The sequence below is a fragment of the Ostrea edulis genome, chromosome 1 (genome assembly GCF_947568905.1).
Source record: "Ostrea edulis chromosome 1, xbOstEdul1.1, whole genome shotgun sequence".
Lineage (NCBI taxonomy): Eukaryota > Metazoa > Mollusca > Bivalvia > Ostreida > Ostreidae > Ostrea > Ostrea edulis.
In genome coordinates this window covers 66,982,861-67,006,757 of record NC_079164.1, presented here as the reverse complement: position 1 = coordinate 67,006,757, position 23,897 = coordinate 66,982,861, and the positions used below count along the sequence as shown (strand labels likewise).

At 37.0% G+C, this 23,897-nt stretch overlaps 1 protein-coding gene across 1 annotated transcript; it reads left to right on the top strand.

The window, feature by feature from the left end:
- The first annotated feature begins 8,927 nt into the window (after positions 1 to 8,927).
- LOC125646588 (cytochrome P450 1A1-like) lies at positions 8,928 to 21,755 on the top strand. Its single transcript, XM_056157463.1, has 7 exons — positions 8,928 to 9,504; positions 13,958 to 14,167; positions 14,361 to 14,490; positions 15,166 to 15,428; positions 20,140 to 20,267; positions 20,429 to 20,615; positions 21,229 to 21,755. Exons 1-7 carry the CDS (start codon positions 8,950 to 8,952, stop codon positions 21,235 to 21,237), a joined length of 1,482 nt encoding a protein of 493 aa, XP_056013438.1. The 5' UTR covers positions 8,928 to 8,949; the 3' UTR covers positions 21,238 to 21,755.
- The last annotated feature ends 2,142 nt before the right edge of the window (positions 21,756 to 23,897 follow it).

The window sequence follows — 23,897 nt, the reverse complement described above, 5'->3', positions numbered from 1 at the left end:
GGTGGGATCAGGTGCCTAGGAGGAGTAAGCATCCCCATAATCAATCGACGTATTAAAGATTTACCATAGTAAATCAAGGCACCAAGGCTTTTACCAGGGTAAATCATAGTATAAGTTTTTACCATAGTAAAGTAATGTATCAAATATTCCTTGATCTATCTTTTAAATGAAAATTAGTTTTAAAAAATAACCGGCATATCATAAAAGATTACTATTCAAATTTATAAATGCAGCTCTGGGACTCCACATCAAATTAAAAACAAACCCTCAAAACACTATACCGCACGTAAGTATACAATATGTAAGTATGGAAGAGTGCACCTGATCCCACCTCTGGTGTGTCCAGGGGTCTGTGTTTTCCCAACTATTTATTTTGTGTTGCTTATGGGAGTTATGAGATTGATCACTGTTCGTTATCTTCGCCTTGCATATGATAAATAGGCCTAGAATATTACATGCTAAAATCCATAATATTATATATCTTATCAGCCCTCGGACCTCGGGCCTTCAGTTCTCCGGCTGATACGGGATCACCAGGACTGATATGACATATAATATGGGTTGTAGCAGGTGATATTCTCTGTGTATTGTATTGAAATAGTGCGAACTAATATTGATGTTTTCTTAGATTTTGTAGTTTATAGATTGTCTAATGTGAATATTATGGTTATGATCTGTGTAATAAATGATAATCTGCTTGATGAATGTATCAATTCGGACACATTTACATACAAGAACGATCAAGTTTGCTTTGAATTTAAAATTTCCATAAAATCACTCCAGAGCCATAGATAATTTATAGCATGACACACAGAGGTACATGTATATAAGCTCAAATTTATAAACAAATCGATCCCGTCAACATAAGCAATATTCTTCGTAATAAAACAGTTCAGTCATGAATTTCAACTTATTCCAAGTTAAAGTCTAAAACCTGTATTTTATACAAATATACGTCTACTATTGCATCCAAACTTTATAATTATAAACATAATTTGCAGTGCCTAAATATAGACCATCTTATACTTAATCCACCTACGTGTTCTTATTCTTCATCTTCTTCCAACTATATTCCCGCTGGACAGGTCATTATTGGTGATGTTGATATAGTTGTGCGACTACATGTGCCAGAAGTGGTGGAAATCAAGTGTGGATTCTAAAAAAAAAATTCTAAAGAACTTTTAGTAAACTTGAAATCGCAGAAGTTTTCTCCAATCAACAACATCGTAGACAGTTGCTTTTTTCAACAAAAATGGAAAACGGAAATATTCATGTCTAATTGATCAGTCATCCATAAATTACTTTGTAAACACCACACTAATTCCACGCACAAGTACTTTGAAGTTGAAATAAAAAATATGCTAGAATTCTTTATTGACAATATCTTCGTGATCTTTGGCGATCATGTCTTCCAACACTATGTTGTGATTCCCATGGGCACGAATTGTGCTTCTTTTGTCTCACCTGTTATTATTATTAGGGCTTTCCATCTTCCTGTGGAAAGTCCTATTGATATTGTTCTGTTTATTATTTTCTTCCTTCTTTTCTTTCCGCCAAAAAGTAATTTGACGTCTTTCGACTTATCGAAAAGTTTTATAACCCATCCTATTCAACATCTCGAAACATGATCACATGTGACCCTGCGTAACTGACCTTTGACCTTTTACGGAGCTATTGGATTTCACACAAAATCCTTCGTTATCGCTACTCTTCTTCAATCGTAAGAGATAGGAGCATAAAACCTTTTCTAAAACATAGAGGTGACTTAGTGGAATTCACATGGGCATTAAACAAACTGATTTGAAGACCCTTTAAGGAAGTTATTACCCCTCGTGTTTTACGATTTCTACGTCAGAAATTGACGACTCCTAAAGCATTCGTCGTAGAGAGACGGAATCCACTGGGACGGGTTAGGTGACCTTGACCTTGAAAAAGTAGGTCAAGGTCAAAGGTCAAGGTCATCCAGAATGGCCAGAAAATGGCACTTTTTATACGCTCTTTCACGCTTCAGATAGCATCGAAATATCACATGAGTCGGCACGGAATTCTGGACCGGTCTCGGAATCACGAATTACAACTCTGAACTTTGACCGCTCTGCGAACGTCGGCGACTTAAGGTCGAAAACCCCGTTATCGCTATTCCTGCTAGACCGCAAGTCGTGGAGACGCGAGACCTTCGCCGCCGATTTCACCATGAAAGACCCTCGCACAGAGAAGTCGACCGAGGGAAACCGAGAACCCCGAAGCACGGTTCTCGCCCCCCGAAAGTCTCCGACGTCGTCGTTCGAGCCCACAACTTTTTCACGGATGGAGATAGAGATGCAGGACCACTGGCACGAAGCCCCGTGACCTCTCTGACCTTCAAAATGAGGTCAAGGTCAAAGGTCAAGGTCACACTTTCTCTCCCATGGTTTTTTAAAGTTTGACCTTGAAAGTGGGTCAAGGTCAAAGGTCAAGGTCACGCATCCAGGGGCCAGTCTCCACGAGTAAGGCAAACCCACCCATCACGCCTGTCGTCCCCAAGGAAGAAATCCCCCACCCTTCAAGTGATCTGTCTGTGATCAGCTGTTTAAATACACTATTTTGACCGGTCTCATGCCCAACAACAGGATTCTAGCTAATCTGACCTACACCTACACATCTGACCTACAGCAATTTCTTTCATTTCTTGACTTCCTTGTAAATCAAACATTAATTGCATTTGCATTCAAGAAAAGACATCAATATTTCTGCCAGCTAGTGCATCAAAATAAAGACTAAGTTCAGTTGTTGGGTTTTTTTTTTATGATAAATGATGATGCAACTTTACTCCACAGTTGAACTCATTGACATTCCATCCCCACTATCATTGTAAACAAATAAACACTTACCTGCAGGATCAGATGGGATGCAGTACTCCTATTCTCCGTTCAGATATCCTACATGCACTCAGACACTTTCTAATTCACCGGCCGCCATTTTGGCTGTTTGTTTTCAAAGCCTAAATCCGTATGCATGCCTCCTTGGGTGAAATGACTGAAAGACATTGTCTCCGTGAATTAGAACACATAGGATGAGCCATTACAAACTGTATATTCAATTCCACAATCCACAACACACACGGTAAAATCCAGTGCATCTTCACAACATCAACATGAGGCTTGTAGACTCCCAGCATGCACCAGCAGTTACTACAATCTAGGAAAATGGTACATACGGTTTCTTTGCACCTCCAAATATCCTATCTAACAGGTCCAAAGTCACCCCAAACACCTGCACAAGTCCTATTACACTTTTACCTGATATGTGCATATGTGCTGGCTACCCAACACCCACACCCCTTTTCCCCCCAAAATTTGACGGGTACTTAATGCGAAACCAAGCATTGAACACACTTCAACACTCAAATTTAGGCGGCAAATTTGAATTTCTTTTCTAGCCAAATCAATTTTTTTTTTCATTTTTTAATTTGTGCGTGGGGTGGGGTGGGGGGGCTTTTAGCATTTGAAGACTACTGAAAAGCGCTAGAAGGTAGAAAGCCCTCTAATTGTTCGCGAACAATTAGGATCACTAGTTATTATTATTATTATTATTATTATATATATATATATATATATATATATATATATATATATATATATATATATACGTGAAAAGAAACAATATCTTGCTGTGGCCTTCAATTCAATATTTAGATATATCGACGACGTTTTATCTATTAACAATAATAAGTTTTACTCAATAGGTCGGATGAATATAAGTTGCCGTAACTGTACTGGATTCCTAAACTTCGTAAAAACCCTTACAAAGATACATTGCTAGATCCAGTAAGAACTTTTAGTAAACTTGAAATCGCTGAAGTTTTCTCCAATCAACAACATCAAACGCATGACTTTTGAACACTTTACACGACCATTCCCCACGATAAATTAAACACTAGACTTTTTGACATCATTGACAGCTGCTTCTTCAGCAAAAACGGAAAACGCAAATCTTCCTATCTAGTGATCAGTCATCCAAAAACTTACTTTGTTAAACATCACTCTGATTCCATGCACAAGTACTCCGAAAAAACATATGCTGGAGTTCCTCATTGACAATATATTCGCAGTCTTTTGTGACCAGGTCTTCCAACAGTCTGTTCGATTCCCCATGGGAGCGAATTGTGCTCCTTTGTTACCTGACCTGTTTTTATATTCACATGAAGCATAATTTATTCAAACATTTCTACGTGAGAAGAAAAAATCTCTTGCCATGACGTTCAATTCGACATTTAGATACTCATATATCGACAACGTATCATCTATCAACAATAATAATTCTTATTCATATGTCGATTCGATATGTCCCAGTGAACTCGAAATAAAAGGCACCACTTCTGCTTCATACTTAGATATTTTATTGAAAGTAGATATTAACGGCAAACTAACATTTCAACTTTATGACAAACGGGATGATTTCAGCTTCTCCATTTTCAACTTCCCATATTTATGTAGCAATAGTCCACTATCACCTGCATATGGTGTTTATATCTCTCAACTGATTCGATAGGCAAGGGCTTGTTTTGCTTATGGTAAGTTGTTTTTTTCAATCAAAGCAGTCTACTGACAAACAAGTTGATAGTGCAGAGGTTCCAATCGTCTCGTTTAAAATCAGCATTTCCCTAATTATTCGACAGGGGATCCTAACTCCTCCTAGGCACCTGATCCAACCTCTGGTGTGTCCAGTGGTCCGTTTTTGCCAAATTATCTGTTTTGGATTGGTTGTAGGAGTTATGAGATTGATCATTGTTCGTTATTTTCACCTTTTATATGTCTATGGTCACAACAATATCAAATTTTATTCTACAATATACCTTCATAATTCACTTCATGAAACATAGTTCAACTGTATGAGAATAATAGAATCCTTCATTAGTACGAGTGTGGGATAGAGAAATTATCTCAAAGATAGCTTCGCAATGTAGGAAAAGGCTTTGTCGACTCCTAGACAGTGAATCCTATTCTACAGGTGGAATTTCCTTATCTAACACGAGTAAATACTGAAGAATCATTTTTTGATATTTCCACAGTTTAGTGATAAATTCAGAAGCTTTCACAAAATTCTAAATCCTCAATTGAACTTCAATGCAAAATCTAATTATATAGCCAGAAAAGCATACACGAAATGGTTTAAACTGTAAGTGTAAACCAAAAACCCAAGGTTGTCCACCAGAAAGCTATATCAAATTCAAATTTTGAAAAATGCAAAATATTTTACATCACCGTGATCATAGAGAATATATGGCGTTACAATGACGTCACAGCAGTAAAAGACAGAAGAATATCACATGGTTGTCTCACATGAGTAAAGTCAATCACACACTGGTGATGATGTGAGAAAAATCGATACACACGTATGCGTACACATTCCATAGACCTTGTTGTTTTCAGACAAACCGTGCCTCATCAACCTCGGTGTCAGATTTTGTTCTTAAGGCAGCAATAAACCTTTTTAAAATCTTTAACAATCGATTGATTGATTGAATATTGTTTAACGTCCCTCTCGACAATATTTCACTCATATGGAGACGTTCTTTAACAATTAAAGCGACATTTACCAATTAAAGCGACATTTACCAATTTTGTTGATATTTTGGATAAAAAGTTGACAGAATTTTAATGTTCTCTTACCCTCCACTACCGATAGATAAAATACTTGGAATTAAATCATGGTAGTGTTGCCAGAATAATATTTGGTATGCACAAGAATTGCACTGCATAAACATTTTAATGTTCTCAAGTTTCAAACATAGTTGATGAGGAGAACACCACCTGACATTCGGGCGGGTGTGGGTTTTGATTTAAAAATGAAAAGTGATCGAATTCAATGTTGCGCTAACTGGTATCTTCAATAATTAATGGTCGATGTGCATGATCAGATAGTTTAAGCTCTTTTGATCTCAAAGTCTTTCTTATGAAAATCCATTCGTTGTCTATTAACTTCTAATCTTTGATTTCTTCAGAACCACAGAATGATTTCAACAAAACATGTTAAAAAGCATTCTTGTGTTAAGGAAATAAGAGTTTTTAAGATCATACCCATTCTGAAGGGGGATAATTAAGAAATAGGGTGGAGAGTTTAAAAACTTCTCAAGAATTGCTAGATCAGAAATACCAATACTTGAATTAAAGCTTCTTTCTATAGTGAATTTTAAGGATTAAAAGTCCAAATTAAGTAATGGAACAAAAGAAATTACGAATCAAAATCATATGCAAGCATATCTTAGTAGTGTAGATAGCGATTTGTTGAAATATCATTGCCCAGGGGTCAAGACAGGTTGAGGTGACGTGTATATCACCGGTTGAGGGCAACCAACTGAGACGGAACAAATGTCCACAGTCCGGTATCAAGTAACCAACCACCTCTATATTAAGTCGTTATTCTATATGTTATCGCTCATTGTTATTCAATAGCAATATATAGAGTTCTTTATTTTGATATTGAACCACACCCCTCCTGTCAGACAACAACATATGTGATTTCGGTTTAATACGCTGTTCCTGTTTTCCAGATTAAACTCAGTCAGTTGCAGGGCTGAATGTGTGAGCCATATTGACAGGACTATGTCCGGGAAAACTTTACGTTTGGCAGGACTAACCTCTTTAGTTCCTCTTTTTAAACTACATTCTCTATAGTACAGAATTGCATCAGCTATCTGTTGTAGATGTCGGTCCCAGTCTTCTTCCTGGGATATATAGTAGCAGATGGCTTGAAGAATCATTCTAATGTATCGTTCAGCCTCATCATTTGAACAAGACCGATATGGATCTTTCTTATATCAAACACCTTGGAGCAACCGGCTTTCAAAAGCTGACCCAATGATACATGTAGGTTGTATTGACAATCTAGATCGTTATAACGACCATATGATTTGCGATATGCTATCATTGGGTCAACTGCTGGTCTGACGTGTTTCATACCGATTGTCAGGCCGTTCTTGGCACACTGATATTGACTACGGATAAATTGATCAGGATATAGGGCTCACGGCAGGTGTGACCGGTCAACAAGGGATGCTTACTCCTCCTAGGCACCTGATCCCACCTCTGGTGTGTCCAGGGGTCCGTGTTTGCCCAACTGTATATTTTGTATTGCTGATAGGAGTTGTGAGATTAATCACTGTTCGCTATATTCACCTTTCATGAGACTGTTTAAACCCCTCTACCATATATGATACATAACTGAGTGGAATTTAAAATTCATTCTTGGTGTTCCAGTCCATATAACCACCATATCTACTCACAAATTTAATATATATGGTGCTCTTGTAAATGAAAGCCAGTCTGCCTCCGACCATTATATCTTAGTTTATGGATGAATTTGTAACGGTATGGCAAGAGTTACAATATGACACACTGATATGTAATTTGATATATAGCCCAGTAGCTAAGTACTTCGTTACCAGCTTGAAAATACGGATGAATATTTAATTGCTGTTATAAAATTTAGAAATTCATTTCAAAATTAAGGATTATCTCCCTCACGCATATCTCTTATCCTTAGACGAATTTGACTTCACTTTTTTGGCACACTGTTTTTCCCTATAATAGCTCTAAAACTTCATTGTTATTTCGTATTTCAAACATTTCGGTTGAACATCACTGAAGAGACATTATTTGTCGAAATGCGCATCTGGTGCATCAAAATTGGTACTGTATAAATTTTACATTATAAGATCTCAGATAGAATAGGTCTTATTTCTCTCTGATCTGCAGTTCGGGGAGCATAGAAACGCGGGTCTTGCACAGGGAGCGATGCGAATTTCGATTTGTGAAGCTATTTCAATTAGGTTGGTTGGGAGAAATTGCCGTCTATCAACATTGTCGGAGTTTACATGTGTATTGATACGACTTGGTATGTGTTTCCAGTTTTGATGCCACCGTGTTTACCTCTAGTGGTACCTAAATAAACGCAAAGACCCTGTAGAGTACACATGCTGCCCTGAGATATCATACCTTTGTCACAATATGGAATGCAGTTTTCTATTTAAAGTGTTATTGATCATCTTTTTTTTCCTGATTGGGCTTTTATTATTATTCTGGTAACACTATCATGAATTTTGTCCATTTAGTCTTAATCTATGTTTGAAATATGTCTGTCTAATACATCGTTTTCAATTGCTATGTTTCTTGATTTTAGCTAGTGAATCAAAAAGTAATAAACCTTTTTAATTTTCATAGATATTTTTTTCATTTAAAAATACTATATCTTTATGAGTTTTTCAATGTTTTACTACATATTCCTATCATGCATCAGATCAAAGCGAAATTTGTACCTATCTGCAAACAAAACGTTTGTTATTGTTTATTACTCCTAAAAATATCCACAAAATTCAGAGCTAGTACCTTGATTTATATGAAAGATTGGTGTAGCATTCCACCTTATGCAGCAGAGCTTGATTATCTCATTACTAAACAAAACCAATCTTTAAATTCAATGGTCTAAAAAAATACTATTCAAATAGCGTATTTATATGTAGGTCAGGGAAATACATAGGGGGTTACATTCTTACCAAGATCGCAAAATGGATAGAGACGACTTAGTTACTGAATAATTGTGTGTTCGTCGATCTCTTATATGCTAAAAATAATCCATTAGTAGACGATTTCACCAGGTTTATAAAGATAATACAGACTGTATTCAGAAGTATCGGCTTGCAGACGACCCATAGGTGCACATTGAAGCACTAACTCCGGTGTCATATTTTAACTTTTCTATTAAAGATATTTAGTACAACATATATTAGTAATTTGAAAATTGATCAATCAAATTAATCATAGATACGTAAAATATAATCGTCCATCTATGGAAATCAATCTAAGCACTCCATATATGCGTAGTTCATGGGGAATGGATTTCTGTGCTACAATGAATATGCAGAATTTCACCTGCTAACTCGAATATAGGGCACCGGAAGATCATACAAAAATGGCTGCTTTGTATATATTATTCATTATAGTGATTTCGTACTTTGTGTGTTCGGTTTTGAAAAAAAGACAGAAAGAAAAGAAATTTCCTGGCCCCCCAGGTAAACCTTTTCTAGGTGTGTTGTTTGATTTGGATTTGGATAAACTCTACGTTGTACTCCATAAATGGAGTAAACAATACGGGGATCTATTTCAGTTTACATGTGTAGGTAAAAAGTTTCTTGTCGTCAGCTCATCGGAACTCGCTCGAGATCTCTTTCTGAAAGAGCCTACAGCAACTACGACGGCTGGTCGACCTGCGACGTTTATTGGTCAATATTTTTTTCGGCCTAATAGTGATGTTGTTTTTGTCACAACGCCGGACAAAAATTGGACAAAGAGGAGGAAGATGATGTACAAGACTTTGAATGCATATGGAGAGGGGCTTATGGACAGAGAAAGACAAATCACACAAAACTTGATTACTATGAAGAATGAGATCCAGTCGTTCATTGGTCAAACTGTTGATCCGAGCGATATTGTGGAAGAATTTATCCTAAACACTATTGAAGATTTGGTAAGAAAAGTCTTACTAATAATATTTTGCTGTTCAGTTTTTGATTTTCTGATCTACGGAAGCGCATCGTTGCCGAATGAAAAATGCTTTCTTTAACCTTTTCCTAAAAGGATAAGAATGAATATATTCTTAGACGACGTAAATAGATTATTTATCTCTCAAGATTTGTTTAGTCGACAGGGGATGCTTACTCCTCCTTGGCACCTGATACCACCTCTGGTGTGTCCAAGTGTCCGTGTTTGCCCAACTATTTATTTTGTATTGCTTATAGACGTTATGAGATTGATCACTGTTCGTTATCTTCACCTTTCGATTATCATTTGATATACAAGGTCCATTACAACTGAAACTTCATATATTACGTTTTGAAATTAAAACATTTATTTGGGTATCTTTTTATTTATTTCTCGAATAAGCCGCACTTATTAAAGGACACAACTCATGTTAGTAAACTTTTTTCATTTTTTCACCAAAATTAATTCCTTTCGTGCATAAAACTACCTTAAAATGTGTTTTAATGAAATATTTTGCGTAGTTTTTAAAGTTTGAAAGCGATGAAATTCAAATCTTGCGATAAGCGATAATCTTGTAATTGAATTGTCAATTTCATTATAACCGTTTCATATATTGGCATGTGGTAATTTTTTGATTGACCGGATGATAGTAATACACAAAGTACAATATGACAATCTGCACTTGCTACCCGATGTTGAGTCCTTGTATGCCCGCCTGTGCTACATGTCCTCCTGCACTAAATGTCCGCCCAATTTTGAACCAAACTGTCACAATATGTCCGCCTTCACTAAATGTTCCCGCAATTTTGGACCAAACTGTCACTATATGTCCGCCTGCACTAAATGTCTGCCCAATTTTGGACCAAACTGTCGTTATATGTCCGCCTGCACTAAATGTCCGCCCAATTTTGAACCAAACTATCACTATATGTCCGTATGCACTAAATGCCCGCCCAATTTTGGACCAAATTGTCACTATATGTCCGCCCAATTCTTTTTCAAAGCGTCCCTATTTGTCCGCCTACTTTTTGAACGAACTGTTACAATATTTTTCAAGAATTTGATTACTATAAAACGTTAGTGTAAAAGACATAATATTTCGAATGCGCTATCAGTACAAAAGATAGAATTCGATATTTATACAGCAACACGTATCTAAATAAATCACTTTTAATAATTTATAGCTGATTGCGCAGCAGTGATTGTGCATTGCATGGCTACCGAGAATTTGGTGATGTCATTAGCATTTCTGTTATTTTCTTATATCGATATCAAACTTTCATATCATATTGGAGTGAAAAGATTTACTGTCACATATAGATATGCAAGGTAGACTTAAAATGCCCAAAACGGATAATTTGGGAAATGGAAACAAAGATTTTGCTATGTACATTCATGGTTTCCGTATTAGTATGTACTTATATTTACATTTCCCATGTTTTAGTATGTACTTATATTTACATTTCCCATGTTTTACCTTTGATATTCTTATCTACTGTAATATCAATTACCTTATTTTAAAATGATTTGTAGTTGTGAAAAATGTGCATATGAATCTTGATCAATATAGTACTATTCTTTAACGGCTGAGAATATCCTACAGAATTGTAAGCAGAAAGGAACGACAAGAAATAGATTTCATGTTTGAGAATACATGAGAATATGAACAGCAACGCTTCACGCCGGCATGCTTATATGCAGATTACATAATACGCAGGCGTGAAGCCTCCGTTCATGCTCATATGTATTTTCGAAAGCAAATTTTATTTTTGTAGCGTTATTGATAGATAACGCTTGTAGAACTCACGCCAAGCGTTTCCCGGCCAACACCGCTGGGAAAAGCTTGGCGTGAGTTCTACAAGCGTGAAGGTATGCTGTGTGTATAACAGATATTGGTATGTTGTGTGTTGTTTATAGAAATTATTGTCAGTCCATGAGCGATTTCAATGAAGTTTGTATTTACCGGCAACATGTGATTAGAAGTTATCTCTATTTAAAAGAATACGCAACATTGTGTTATGTAAATTTGTATCAGTGGGACAGCGTTCCGTTGTTAAAAGGAGAGGTGTATTGTTGGAGCGACGATGTGTTATTAAGCCCCTCGTGGTTGAAAAGGTTGCTGGTAAAACACGAACTGACGACGATTAGAGCATTATATATTATGGTAGTGGTGTGTTGCGTATAGTAATTATCAGCCAAACTTTGCGTTTTGTAAGTTTGTTGTAGCACAACGGTGAGTTATGTTCAGTTGTACTACCGCAACGTTGTATTTTGTTGTTTTGAACAACGGTGTGATGTGTAAAGTTGTACGCAACTGCGAATTGTAACAATTCTGTGCTGGCACAATGACGCTTTGACAAACGACAGCTAGTTCTCAATAGCAGTGTCTCACAATGGGATGGTACGACGTCATGATTTGTGAATTCACGAAGATTTCATGTACATGTATATTCTTTGCACGTTGTGTCAGCGCAACAGTGTGCCGTGCCAGTTTGTTATATGAGTCTGTACCTAGTTTAAAACGTGTTGTGTCAGGTTAATGACTTCGTTTGATTACACCAGCTACTACATCCTCTGTTAAGTTGTGTCCGACGCGCTTTGTTTTAATAGCCTTAGAGCGCGCTATATGTAGTTCCATTAGCGTGACAGCGTTTTTGTTTTATGCTATTGTTAGACCAACGACATGATATCATTGACGGTGATGTTTTAAGAATTTTATTTACGATTAACCAAATGTTTTTGTGTCACTGAGTTGGGGTGACTAGACGTGACAGAACTTCTATCTAGAGCTTACCTGCGAGTTGTTTAGAGTTCGGTTAAATGACTGCGTGTTGTGTGTAGTTACGTTAGCGTGTTGTTTACTGATTGACGTTAAACCATGAAATGCCATGGTGTATGTAGTACCGTTAGCGTGTTGTTTACAGTGACAATATACCATGGGGTATTGTTTGTAGTACCGTTAGCGTGTTGTTTACTGATTGACGTTAAACCATGGAATGCCATGGTGTTTGTAGTACCGTTAGCGTGTTGTTTACTGAGTGACGTTAAACCATGGAATGCCATGGTGTTTGTAGTACCGTTAGCGTGTTACTTACAGTGACATTAAACCAGCAAGTGCTGGGTGTAGTACCATTAGCGTGTTATTTACTGAGTGACGTTAATCCATGGAGTATTGTGTGTAGTACCGTTATCGTGTTGTTTACAGTGACGTTAAACCATGGAGTGTTGTTTGTAGTATCGTTAGCGTGTTGTTTACTGATTGACGTTAAACCATGAAATGCCATGGTGTATGTAGTACCGTTAGCGTGTTGTTTACAGTGACAATATACCATGGGGTATTGTTTGTAGTACCGTTAGCGTGTTGTTTACTGAGTGACGTTAAACCATGGAGTATTGTGTGTAGTATCGTTAGCATGTTGCTTACTGAGTAACGTTAAACCATGGACTGGTGTGTGTAGTACCGTTATCGTGTTGTTTAAAGTGACGTTAAACTATCGAGTGTTGAGTGTAACATTGTTAGCGTGTTGTTTACAGTCAGTTAAACCATGGAATGTTGTTTGTAGTACCGTTAGCGTATTGTTTACTGATTGACGTTAAACTATGGAATGCCATGGTGTATGTAGTACCGTTAGCATGTTGTTACAGTGACTTTAAAATATCGAATGTTGAGTGTAGTACCATTAGAGTGTTGTTTACTGAGTGACGTTAAACCATGCAGTGTTGAGTGAAAAGTGAAGATAACGAACAGTGATCAATCTCATAAGTCCTATAAGCAATATAATATAGATAGTTGGGCAAACACGGACCCAGGACATACCAGAGGTGGGATCAGGTGCCTAGGAGGAGTAAGCATTCCCTGTCGACCGGTCACACCTGCCATGAGCCCTATATCCTGATCAGGTAAACGGAGTTATCCGTAGTCAAAATCAGTGTGCCAAGAAAGGCCTAACAATCGGTATGAAACACGTCAGACAGCATTTGACCCAATTATAGGTTGTATTGACGAACTAGATCGTTATAACGACCATAGAATTTGCGAAATCCTGACTTCAATTGAGACTGTTGAAATCCCTGTATCATCAACTTGTTTGTCAGTAGGTTGTCTCGATCTAAAAACTGACTAGATGCAGAACAAGCTCTTGCGTATCGAATTAGATGAGTGTAGTACCGTTAACGTGTTGTTTACTGAGTGACGCTAAACCATCGAGTGTTGTGCAAAATCCCGTTAGCATGTTGTTTACTGAGTAAGGTTAAATCATGGAGTGTTGAGTGTAGTATCGTTAGCTTGTTGTTTACTTAACTTACTAACTTAGCTAGTTATCACACCAAACAAAATTTGTCTTTGATGCAAAAATACAATTTCCCATGTTTAAGCTATATTTCTTAGGTTGATAAATCAAGAAATATATTTAGCAGAAATAAATGCATCTTTATCTTAGCTGATTGGACGAAGTTTCGGTAGACACGGTCAACTTCAATCCTTGATGAAGAGATTCGATCACAAGTTCAACGAAATCACAAACATGGGGCATGATATTGTGTACGGTGCACTTCCATTTCTTCGGTTTTTACCGCTCCCACATTCGGCAAAACTTAAAAATGTGTTGAAAATGAAAGACCAGTTAATGGACATGTTAGACAGTATGTCGGTAAGTTGAAAAACTTATCTGTTCTGTGTTCATTTGTGCGCAGCCTGCCTTGTGATAGCTTGATCATACATCAGAATGAGTTCTAACAAGAGAGATAAAATGTTTTGAATTGAATCGTAGAAATGAAAATCGAATTGATCTGAATACGGAGTGTTTTCTTGTTATTCAATAAATATAATTTCCCCTTAAAAAGAAAGAAGAAACAGGGGACAAAGGCGTATATCAATTTCTAAAGAACAAAACCTTGGAACGAGATCCATCCGGACATCAGTGGTTTAGCGACTTCCATCTTTGGTCCATGATCGTGGACCTAATCGGGGCTGGTAGGTGCCATCATATTGTAACTTTTATCTCGGCAAACGGTTTTATACAAGGAAGATTAATGTATATTAAACTTTTACGAAAAATGTGCAATATAGTAATTATAAGTGAAGATTTTACGAAAGCTAGTGACAGGATTGGTCTGGACTATCTCAATTAATGCACATGAACAATCATTCCAGACATGGGCAATACTACCAGCTATCACAGTTCTCTACCGTTCCATTTATCACCATCCATTACCGACCCCGTTATCACCATACATTACCGTCCCAGTTATCACCATACACTACCGTCCCAGTTATCATCATACATTACCGTCCCAGTTATCATCATACACTACCGTCCCAGTTATCATCATACACTACCGTCCCAGTTATCATACACTACCGTCCCAGTTATCATCATACACTACCGTCCCAGTTATCATCATATACTACCGTCTCAGTTATCATCACACATTACCGACCCAGCTAGCACCAAAAACTACCAACTCAGTAATCATCATACACTATCCTCCCAGTTATCATCATATACTACCGTCTCAGTTATCATCACACACTACCGTCCCAGTTATCATCATACAATACTCTCCCAGTTATTGCCATGTACTACCGTCATGGTTAGCCCATACATTATCATACATTTACAAGTTAGGGACTGATTTATTTTTCCAGGTCACTTGACCACAAGAGGAACATTGCTATCCATGATTCATATATTGGCAAAACGACCGGATCTTCAGAAGTCACTCCAAACAGAAGTTGACAATGCGATCGGTGCTACTAGAAAACCAAATTTGGCCGACAGGCGGCACTGTGCATTGGTGGAATCGGTTACCATGGAAACACTTCGTTATATATCACATTCTCCAATTCTTCTCCATACCACAACAGAGATGACAAATATCGCCGGTGTTCCTGTGGATAAAAACACAATTGTACGTCATTCAAATTTCCAGACTGATACTAATTTACAATTTATTCCATTACACATAATGTTATAGGGGATGTGGAGTAAGTAAGTCACTCTAAGCGAAGCATTTTTTGGTTGACATTGATGAGATATTTCACCGTAATATTTGCCCCCTTTTCAGAAAGCATTTTGTTTTCTCATTGAAATACACATACAACATTCATTACATTTTTGTGCTCCAATTGTTTTCAGAATATATTTTCTACCGTAGAATAGAACAATATTTCAAACACCCGCTTTGTAGCTTACTCGAGCTGAAAGCTGAAAACTCAAGCGGGCATTTCTGATTTATTCTCAGCTTTTAATAATTTCTTTTAGATTTTGTTAGACTGATATGGAAAAATAATAAATTTTAGAATAAACAAAATTGAATTGATTTATTAAACAAAATGAAACAAAAGATGAATATTAACTCTCACTTCTTTCCATTCATACACGAAACAAGCCTGAATGATAAACAAATAACACTGCTATTATCTGATACTATTTTTACAACTATTGGCTAATGTCATAATTCTCTATTAAAATCTATAATACATAGAACTATCAAATTTTGTAAGTTTCAAATCACTGAGTAATACTCGATATTCACAGTAGCAAAAATTTAGAAAAAATTCCGACAGACTCAATTTTTACAAATACAAATCATTTTTGTTTTAATAATGCGTCTCTATATTTTGAGTCACTTTCAAAATTCGTTTTATTTCACTGAATGCACCCTGAAAGGAACTGAGTTCTGGTTCCCACCAACCCGTGCTAATCATGCTTTCTGAACCACGAACACTCCTCCGCCAGGTTTCCTACCAGATGCTAACTCCGACCGTAAGCCTCGGACTCCAAGGTCTCCAACTCTCGGTCATCCTTAATGAAAGTTTACCACGCCCTTTATACTCTGTCAAATATCCGCTTGGTCTTCCATACAGTTGACTCTCGTATTATTCACATGCCTTGTCCTTCTAAATTACTTTTTTGTATTTACTCGTGCACTGATATTAATTTCTTGAAACTAACAACTTGCCAATAAACTAAACATCGAAAACCTTGCTAAACTAAACTACTCGCGAACTACCAAAATACCTACAAGATACACTTACCAGCTAGCAATAAACACATGCTCACCTAAGAGAATCCTTCCTTATTCAATTCTTACCCGTTTACTGCAAGTCCATATCAATCTGGGCAATCACCATTTTCAGTAAAAGTAAGAATTGCAAACGTTGCACCTGGCTGATGTTGTTACCGTACCCAATCTGAACACGAACGCCCGAACCGGTCACTTTTATACTCGCTCAAAAAATAACTCACTCCACTCACCCGTAAAAAATGAAACAAAACGTAAATGCTGAATCAGCAAATCCGATATCAACGTCATTACAAACCACATAACAGATCCTTGAGAAAAAGAATTTAGTGTATTCAAATGTAGCATCATGTCCTCTTCCATAAAAAGTAGGGTGGGATGCTTAAAAATATTCTAGTCAAGAACCATTGAATCAATAATAGCAAAACGAATTTGAAAGCTTCAAGTTCACACCATGAGTTCCAAGGTCAAGGAAATTCTTTTAGAATATTGTCAAACACCACAAGGGTCATATTAACTATGTAAGAATTGTTTTGTAATATATTTGCTCACACCATGATCTTTGTGGCTACGATGGGGCCTCATAAGGAGTTCAAAGTTCTGCTTAAGATTATATTGGAATATATACCATAGTTTACACCCTATGTCAAACTGGTATGTAAACAGGCTTAAGGAATGTTTTTTCTTGAAAGGTGAAGATAACGATCATTGATCAATCTCATAACTCCAATAAGCAATACAAAATAGATAGTTAGACAAACACAGACCCCTGGATATACCAGAGGTAGGATCAGGTGCCTAGGAGGAGTAAGCATCCCCTGTCGACCGGTCATACCCGCCATGAGCACTATATCTTGATAAGTAAAACGGTGTCAAAATCAGTGTGCCAAGAACGGTCTAACAATCGGTAAGAAACACGACAGACAGCATTTAGCCCCATGATAGGATCTATTGGCAAACTACATCGTTATAATGATCATAGAATTTGCGAAATGATGACTTTGAACGAGACTGTCTAAACCACTGCATCATTAACAGTAGCCTGCCTCAATTGAAAATCTGATCATACTCAGAACAAGTTCTGACGTATCGAATCAATTGAGAGATATAAATACCATATGCAGGTGATAATGGAACATAGCTACATAAATAAGGGAAGATGAAAATGTCGAAGCGGAGATCATTACGTTGATCATAAAGTTGAGTTGTTAGGTTGCCGTTGATATCTATTTCTGACAAAATATCTAAGTAGGAAGCAGAAGTGGACGACTCTGTGACGTCTTTTATTTCGAGTTCACAGGTATATATCGAATCGACATATGAATGAAATTATCATTATTAATGGTTAAAATGTTGTCGATATATCTAAATGTCGAATTGAAGACCACAGCAAAGGATTTTTTCACGTAGAAGTTTTTGAATGAAAGGTAAAGATAACGAACAGCGATCAATCTCATAACTCCTATAAGCAATACAAAGGTTGGACACACACGGATCCCTGGACACACCAAAGGTGGAATCAGGTGCTTAAGAGGAGTAAGCATCCCCTGCAGAATAAATTCTGCTTCATAACAATATAAAAACAGGTCAGAAAAAAAGTAGCACAATTCGCGTCCATGGGAATTTTAACAGACAGTTGCAAGACCTGATCACCAAAGACTATTTAGATATTTTCAATGAGGAACTCCAACATATTTTTATACTTGTGCGTTGAACCAGAGTGGTGTTTAACAAAGTAAACCTCTCTATGGTATTCACCTTTCTCTACTTCTTATGAAAAGGTGAAGATATCAGTATCATAACTCCTACACAGACCATAGAATTTGCAAAGTGCTGGCTTTAAATAAGACTGTTGAAACCCTTGCAGCACCAACTTGTTTTTCCAGTAGTTTGACCTGATTTAAAAGCTGATCATACGCAGAACAAGATCTAGCAAATAAAATCAGTTGAGAGACAAAATACCGTATGCAGGTAATAATGGAATATTGCTACATAGATATGGAAAGTTGACGATGGAGATTCTGAAGTCATCCATTTGTCATAAAGTTGGGTTGTTAGTTTGCCGTTAGCATATCTATCCTCAATAGAATATTTAAGTACGAAATAGATGATGATGACTCTGTGGTGTTTTTTTAAGTTTGAGTTCGCTTATAACTTATCCACTATTTTTAAGAACATTCAGGATCTCGCAAAAAGCATGTCTATTTTCTCGAAATGCTATACTGATTCATGTGTACTATTATGATGTACCGTCAAACCCTTCGATTTTGAGATATATAGTATATATAGTTATTAAAATATGCCGTTCTACTGGAACATTCATTATTCTTCAGCAATTCGTCCCTGTTAAGAAAAGTAAATTTGCGTTTCTCCATTTATCAATTTGTCTGTATTGATAGTTCCATACATTATGACAGAACACGATCAATCCTATCTTTCAACATAGACATAAATTTGTCATAAGAAATTTAAAAAGTGAAGAAATGACATCTCGACCTGAAAATTCACTTTATACAATGTTCATGTTGTTGAGTCAATTTACGTATGGCCCAATCACACCGAGCTAACAACCAGGTTACGACCTAGGTACGACCGAGTTTTTTTTGGAATCGTGGGCAAATCGTAGAAAGAGCGCAGGAATGATCCCCATAATCGTGGGTGATCGCAAGAAGAGAATCAGTTGCAGAAGGTCAATGGTCATGTTGGAAAATTCAAACATACTACTTAAAATCGCAAACAGGTCCTGCGTGATCGTACCATCAGTCGTGCATGGACGCACTACCAATCGTGGGATCGTGGGTCAAAACTCGCTCGATTGGTCGTACAACTTGATTTAGCATCTGGCGATTGATGATGCCACCTCTTTTACAACTTCACGATCAGTGTAGCTCGCAGTCTAGAATTTCTGGAGTGGCTTCTGGAGTATTGATCATTTTCTTCAACGCTCGTATATTATTATGACGGTATTATGTTGATTCTACTACAGATACAGCAACAACAACAGGATGCTGTCGTTACAGCTTTATTTCTATGACGACGTGTTTTGCCGGTACAGGAATAACCTCTGCCAAAGTTTCCAAAACATTGGGTTTTTGCTCTGAATCTGCCTGTCTCTTCTTATGATCATTTCCTTTCTTGGGAGGCATGGCGAATGCGTTTGACAGTGTTTACTGTTCAAGAGCTAGGTGAAAACTGATGGCAAAGCTAATGGAACAACCACCTCGACTGTTGTGATCGATCATGCAAGCCGTAGCAGGTGGCCTCAGTTGATCGTAGGGTCATTCGCTGATCGTAACCACTTGTGGTACGATACCAATGACTGAACTTGTGGTTGTTCTTCTCCAATCATACGTGATTGCGCGACCATTCTTACTACCAGTCATACGGTTATCAAGTACCTATCGTACGATGAGCTTTTACCACATCGCAGTATACCATTGCAGGTGGATATCGTGGCAAACATTGCAAACTAATCGTGCCTCGGCAAATTTGCCATCAATCGCACGATTCAAAATACGTGCGAGCCAGTGTGACTGAGGCTTTCCACAACATTTTAAAATCAATCATTCATAACTCCAATTATGTTTCTTCGTAGATTACCGTCAATGCATGGGCTATCCATCATAGCGATAGGGAATGGAACGAGCCTTTCTCATTTAAGCCTGGGAGATTTCTACAGCCTGATGGCAGCTTAAGGCCGTCTACTGACCCTGTCAGAAAAAGGTACATGTGAACTACTGTAACTCATATATACACTGTATATTATCGAAAGAATAGCAACAATAAAAGTAAACTAAAGATTTTCATGGAAAAAAACACAACCATACCGAAAACAGTGTTTGGCATACTTTGAATGTCAATATTTCTAATCTATTTTAACTCAGAATGCTTGCCTTCGGAATCGGAAAACGAAGTTGTATCGGTGAGGTGTTCGCAAAGTCCAGAATTTTTCTCTTCCTGGCTACTCTTATGCAGAGTTTCACAATCTTGGAGCCTGAGGGTTGTGAACTTCCAGACTTTCTGCCAAAGGATATGGAGCCGGGACTGCTTCTGCAACCCAAGCCGTACAAAGTTCGTTTCGTTCAAAGGGGGAAATAGGTCAAAATGATTTATTAGAATTATAATTGACAAAATGCTTTAGATATTATTTACAATTTTTGACTGCCGGAGAAATAATGGGAAACTTACTGATATACAATGTATATCATAATCTAATTTAACCCTTTTTCTAATAATCCGAAATCCTGTACTCCATCACTGGCAGTTACGACAAAGGAAGAAAAAAATAACTTGAAAAGATCCTTTCTATTCCAAGTATTACCAATATGTATATGAATATTTGTTGTGAATACAGGTATAGGTTACCAATATTAATTCATCTGCTACCAAAGAAAATATATACTGGGAAAATACAAATATCAACTAACAAATGTATATACAAATATCCATATTCATAAGAAGTTTACAGATAACAAATAAAACATCTACACAGTGTATCTCTAAATTACATGTATGTCCTCTATATTTTTGATATTTTCTTAAACCCAATTGTTTATTGACGTAAGGAATAGTAGAATTTTGTATTCATAAAATAAATATAGTGGTAAATTTTCAAATCAATTACTGTTGTGTATTGTATTGATATATAGCGAACTGATATTTTCTTAGATTTTGTATTTTATAGTTTGTCTAATGAAAGGTGAAGACAATGAACAGTGCTCAATCTCATAACTCCTATAAGCAATACAAACTAGATAGTTGGGCAAACACGGGCCCCGGACACACCAGAGGTGGGTTCAGGTGCCTAGGAGGAGTAAGCATCCCCTGTTGACCGGTCACACCCGCCGTGAGCCCTATATCCTGATCGGGTAAACGGAGTTATCCGTAGTTAAAATGAGTGTGCCAAGAACGGCCTAACAATCGGTATGAAACATATCAGACAGCATTTGACCCAATGATAGGTTGTATTGACGAACTAGATAGCTATAAAGACCATATAATTAAATGTGAAGAATGTGGTCATGATCAGTGTAATAAATAATAATCTGCTTGATAAATTGTATCAATTGGAAACATTTGTATAGAAGAACGATCAATTTTGCTTTGAATTTCAAATTTCCATAAAATCATTGCAGAGCCATATATATTTCATACCATAGCACACCATGGTATATGTCTCTGGTCACCGCAATATTAAATCTTATTCTACAATATATGTATATTTATATTTCACGTAATCAAACACGGTTCAACTGTATTAGAATAATAAAACCCTTCATTAGTACGAGTGTGGAATAGGAATGTCCATATTCCACACGAGTAAATAAAGGATTTCTCACATTTTTAGTTAAAACTACAATTTAGTGATAAATTCAGGTGCTTTTAGAAAATTCAAAACTATCAAAATCCTGAATTGAACTTCTGTAAGTGTAACCTTAAAAACGCAAAATTGTCCACCAGAAAGCTCTATCAAATTGAATTTAAAGAAAACAATACCAAATATCTTACGTCACTGTGTAACCAACGCCAATCGTAACTATTCGGCTTTTTTCCGTAACCACAATAAACCTCGTTTGTAGATTGACACCATCAGAGTTAGTTGCTGTGTGTACATGAATGTAAAACTTATACGGTACCAATTTTGATGCACTAGATGCGCATTTCGACAAATAATGTCTGTTCAGTAATGCTCAAGTCGAAATTTTGGAAATCCGAAATAACAATAAACTTTACAGATATACGTTACAATACGGAACTCAAGCTTTGGGGCTAAAACAAATTCATAGTGAATTCTACTACTATCAATTTCACTTATATGTTTTGTATTAGAGAGAATTAAACTTTAATGATATCAAAACTGAATATATGGTGAATCTTTCTTCTAAATATCACATTATTTAGGGATTCGGTTCAAGCTTTTTAATATCATCCACATGCACGCTTCCGGCGAATAAATGTATCAATTTACTGCGTGTCTTCCTTCCCATTACGGAAAAGGACGATCGCGATTCGATTGTGTGTACCGTAAATCATAGAAAATATATGACGTCACAATCAATGACGTTGCATCAGTATAAGGCAAAAAAACCGGTCGCGGTAGTTCAGAAGTAGAGTTTTCCATTCGTAACCGCGAGGTCGTGAGTTTGAGCCCCGCTCGTGCCATGGCCACGTCAAATCTAAGATGTTAAAATAGGTAATGATTGTTCCTTTGCCAAAAGCTCGGCATTTAGAATTGAGAATTACGAGTCGTTCGGATATGACCTTAAAAACGGAGGTCCCATGTCATGACAGACGTTGGCACGATAACGAACCCTCACTGATACGGCCATGGGCGGTAAGCATAGGTCTAAATTTGTGGAACTGTTGACGTCTCAGAATGAGTGAAAAATTCTCACACTGGTGATAATGTGAGAAAGCTCGTTACACACTTATGCGTACACAATCCGCACACCATGTAAATCAGACAAATTTTGTCTCAGCAAAGTAGGTGTGAAAGGTGAAGATGACTCCTATAAGGAATGCAATAATAAGAGTTGGGCAAGAGTTGTAACCCTAGATATGCCAGAAAAGAGAGGTGTCTAGGAGGAGGAAGCATTCCCTGTCGACCAGTCTTATCCGCCGTTTTCCCTATACCTTGATCACATAAACGGAGCAATCCGCAGTCAAAACCCGTATACAAAGAACGACTTAACAATTTACCCTTCAAACAAATCATATATGCAAGCATATCTGTGTAGTGTAGATAGCAATTTGTTAAAATATTATGAACCCAGGGATCAAGACAGGTTATTGTTACTTGTATGTCATGATCAAAAACAGGGACCGAGACCCAAAACAATGAAGCTAAGGTAATCCCGTTTGTCATGAAGTTAAGTTGTTAGTTTTCTATAAACATCTATGTTCAATAAAATATATAAGCTCCTACAGATCGGTTGGTGTCCCTCGGATTATCCTTCGAGATATCAAAGATTTGTCGTATGTACAATCGTCAGATTGTCAGCTTTGGTACAGAAACCAAAATTCTTATACCCAAATTAAAGACTGTTATGTTCCTTTAAGAGATATATTTGATAATTCCTTTTCAGACCTCATGTGTTCAACCTCAAAATGTTCTGCAAAAAATTGCAAAACTTGTGATATACTGATCACTAAAAATTCATTTAGTAGTAATTTAACTGGACGTAGTTTCTGTACCAAAACGTTTGATAATCTGACTTGTAAATCTTCTAACGTTGTCTACGCCATTGAGTGTAACCTGTGTGGCTTAATTTATGTGGGAGAAACCAAGGGTTCACTTAATAAAAGAATATCGGGGCACAGATTTCAAATTAATAATGGTGGTAACCAACTTCT

Excerpts from the sequence above, each read along its gene's own strand:
- LOC125646588 (XM_056157463.1), top strand. The coding sequence starts at position 8,950 with ATGGCTGCTTTGTATATATTATTCATTATAGTGATTTCGTACTTTGTG. Across the intron at positions 9,505-13,957 it reads TAAACACTATTGAAGATTTG|CTGATTGGACGAAGTTTCGG; the intron begins GTAAGAAAAGTC and ends TCTTTATCTTAG. Across the intron at positions 20,268-20,428 it reads ACTGACCCTGTCAGAAAAAG|AATGCTTGCCTTCGGAATCG; the intron begins GTACATGTGAAC and ends ATTTTAACTCAG.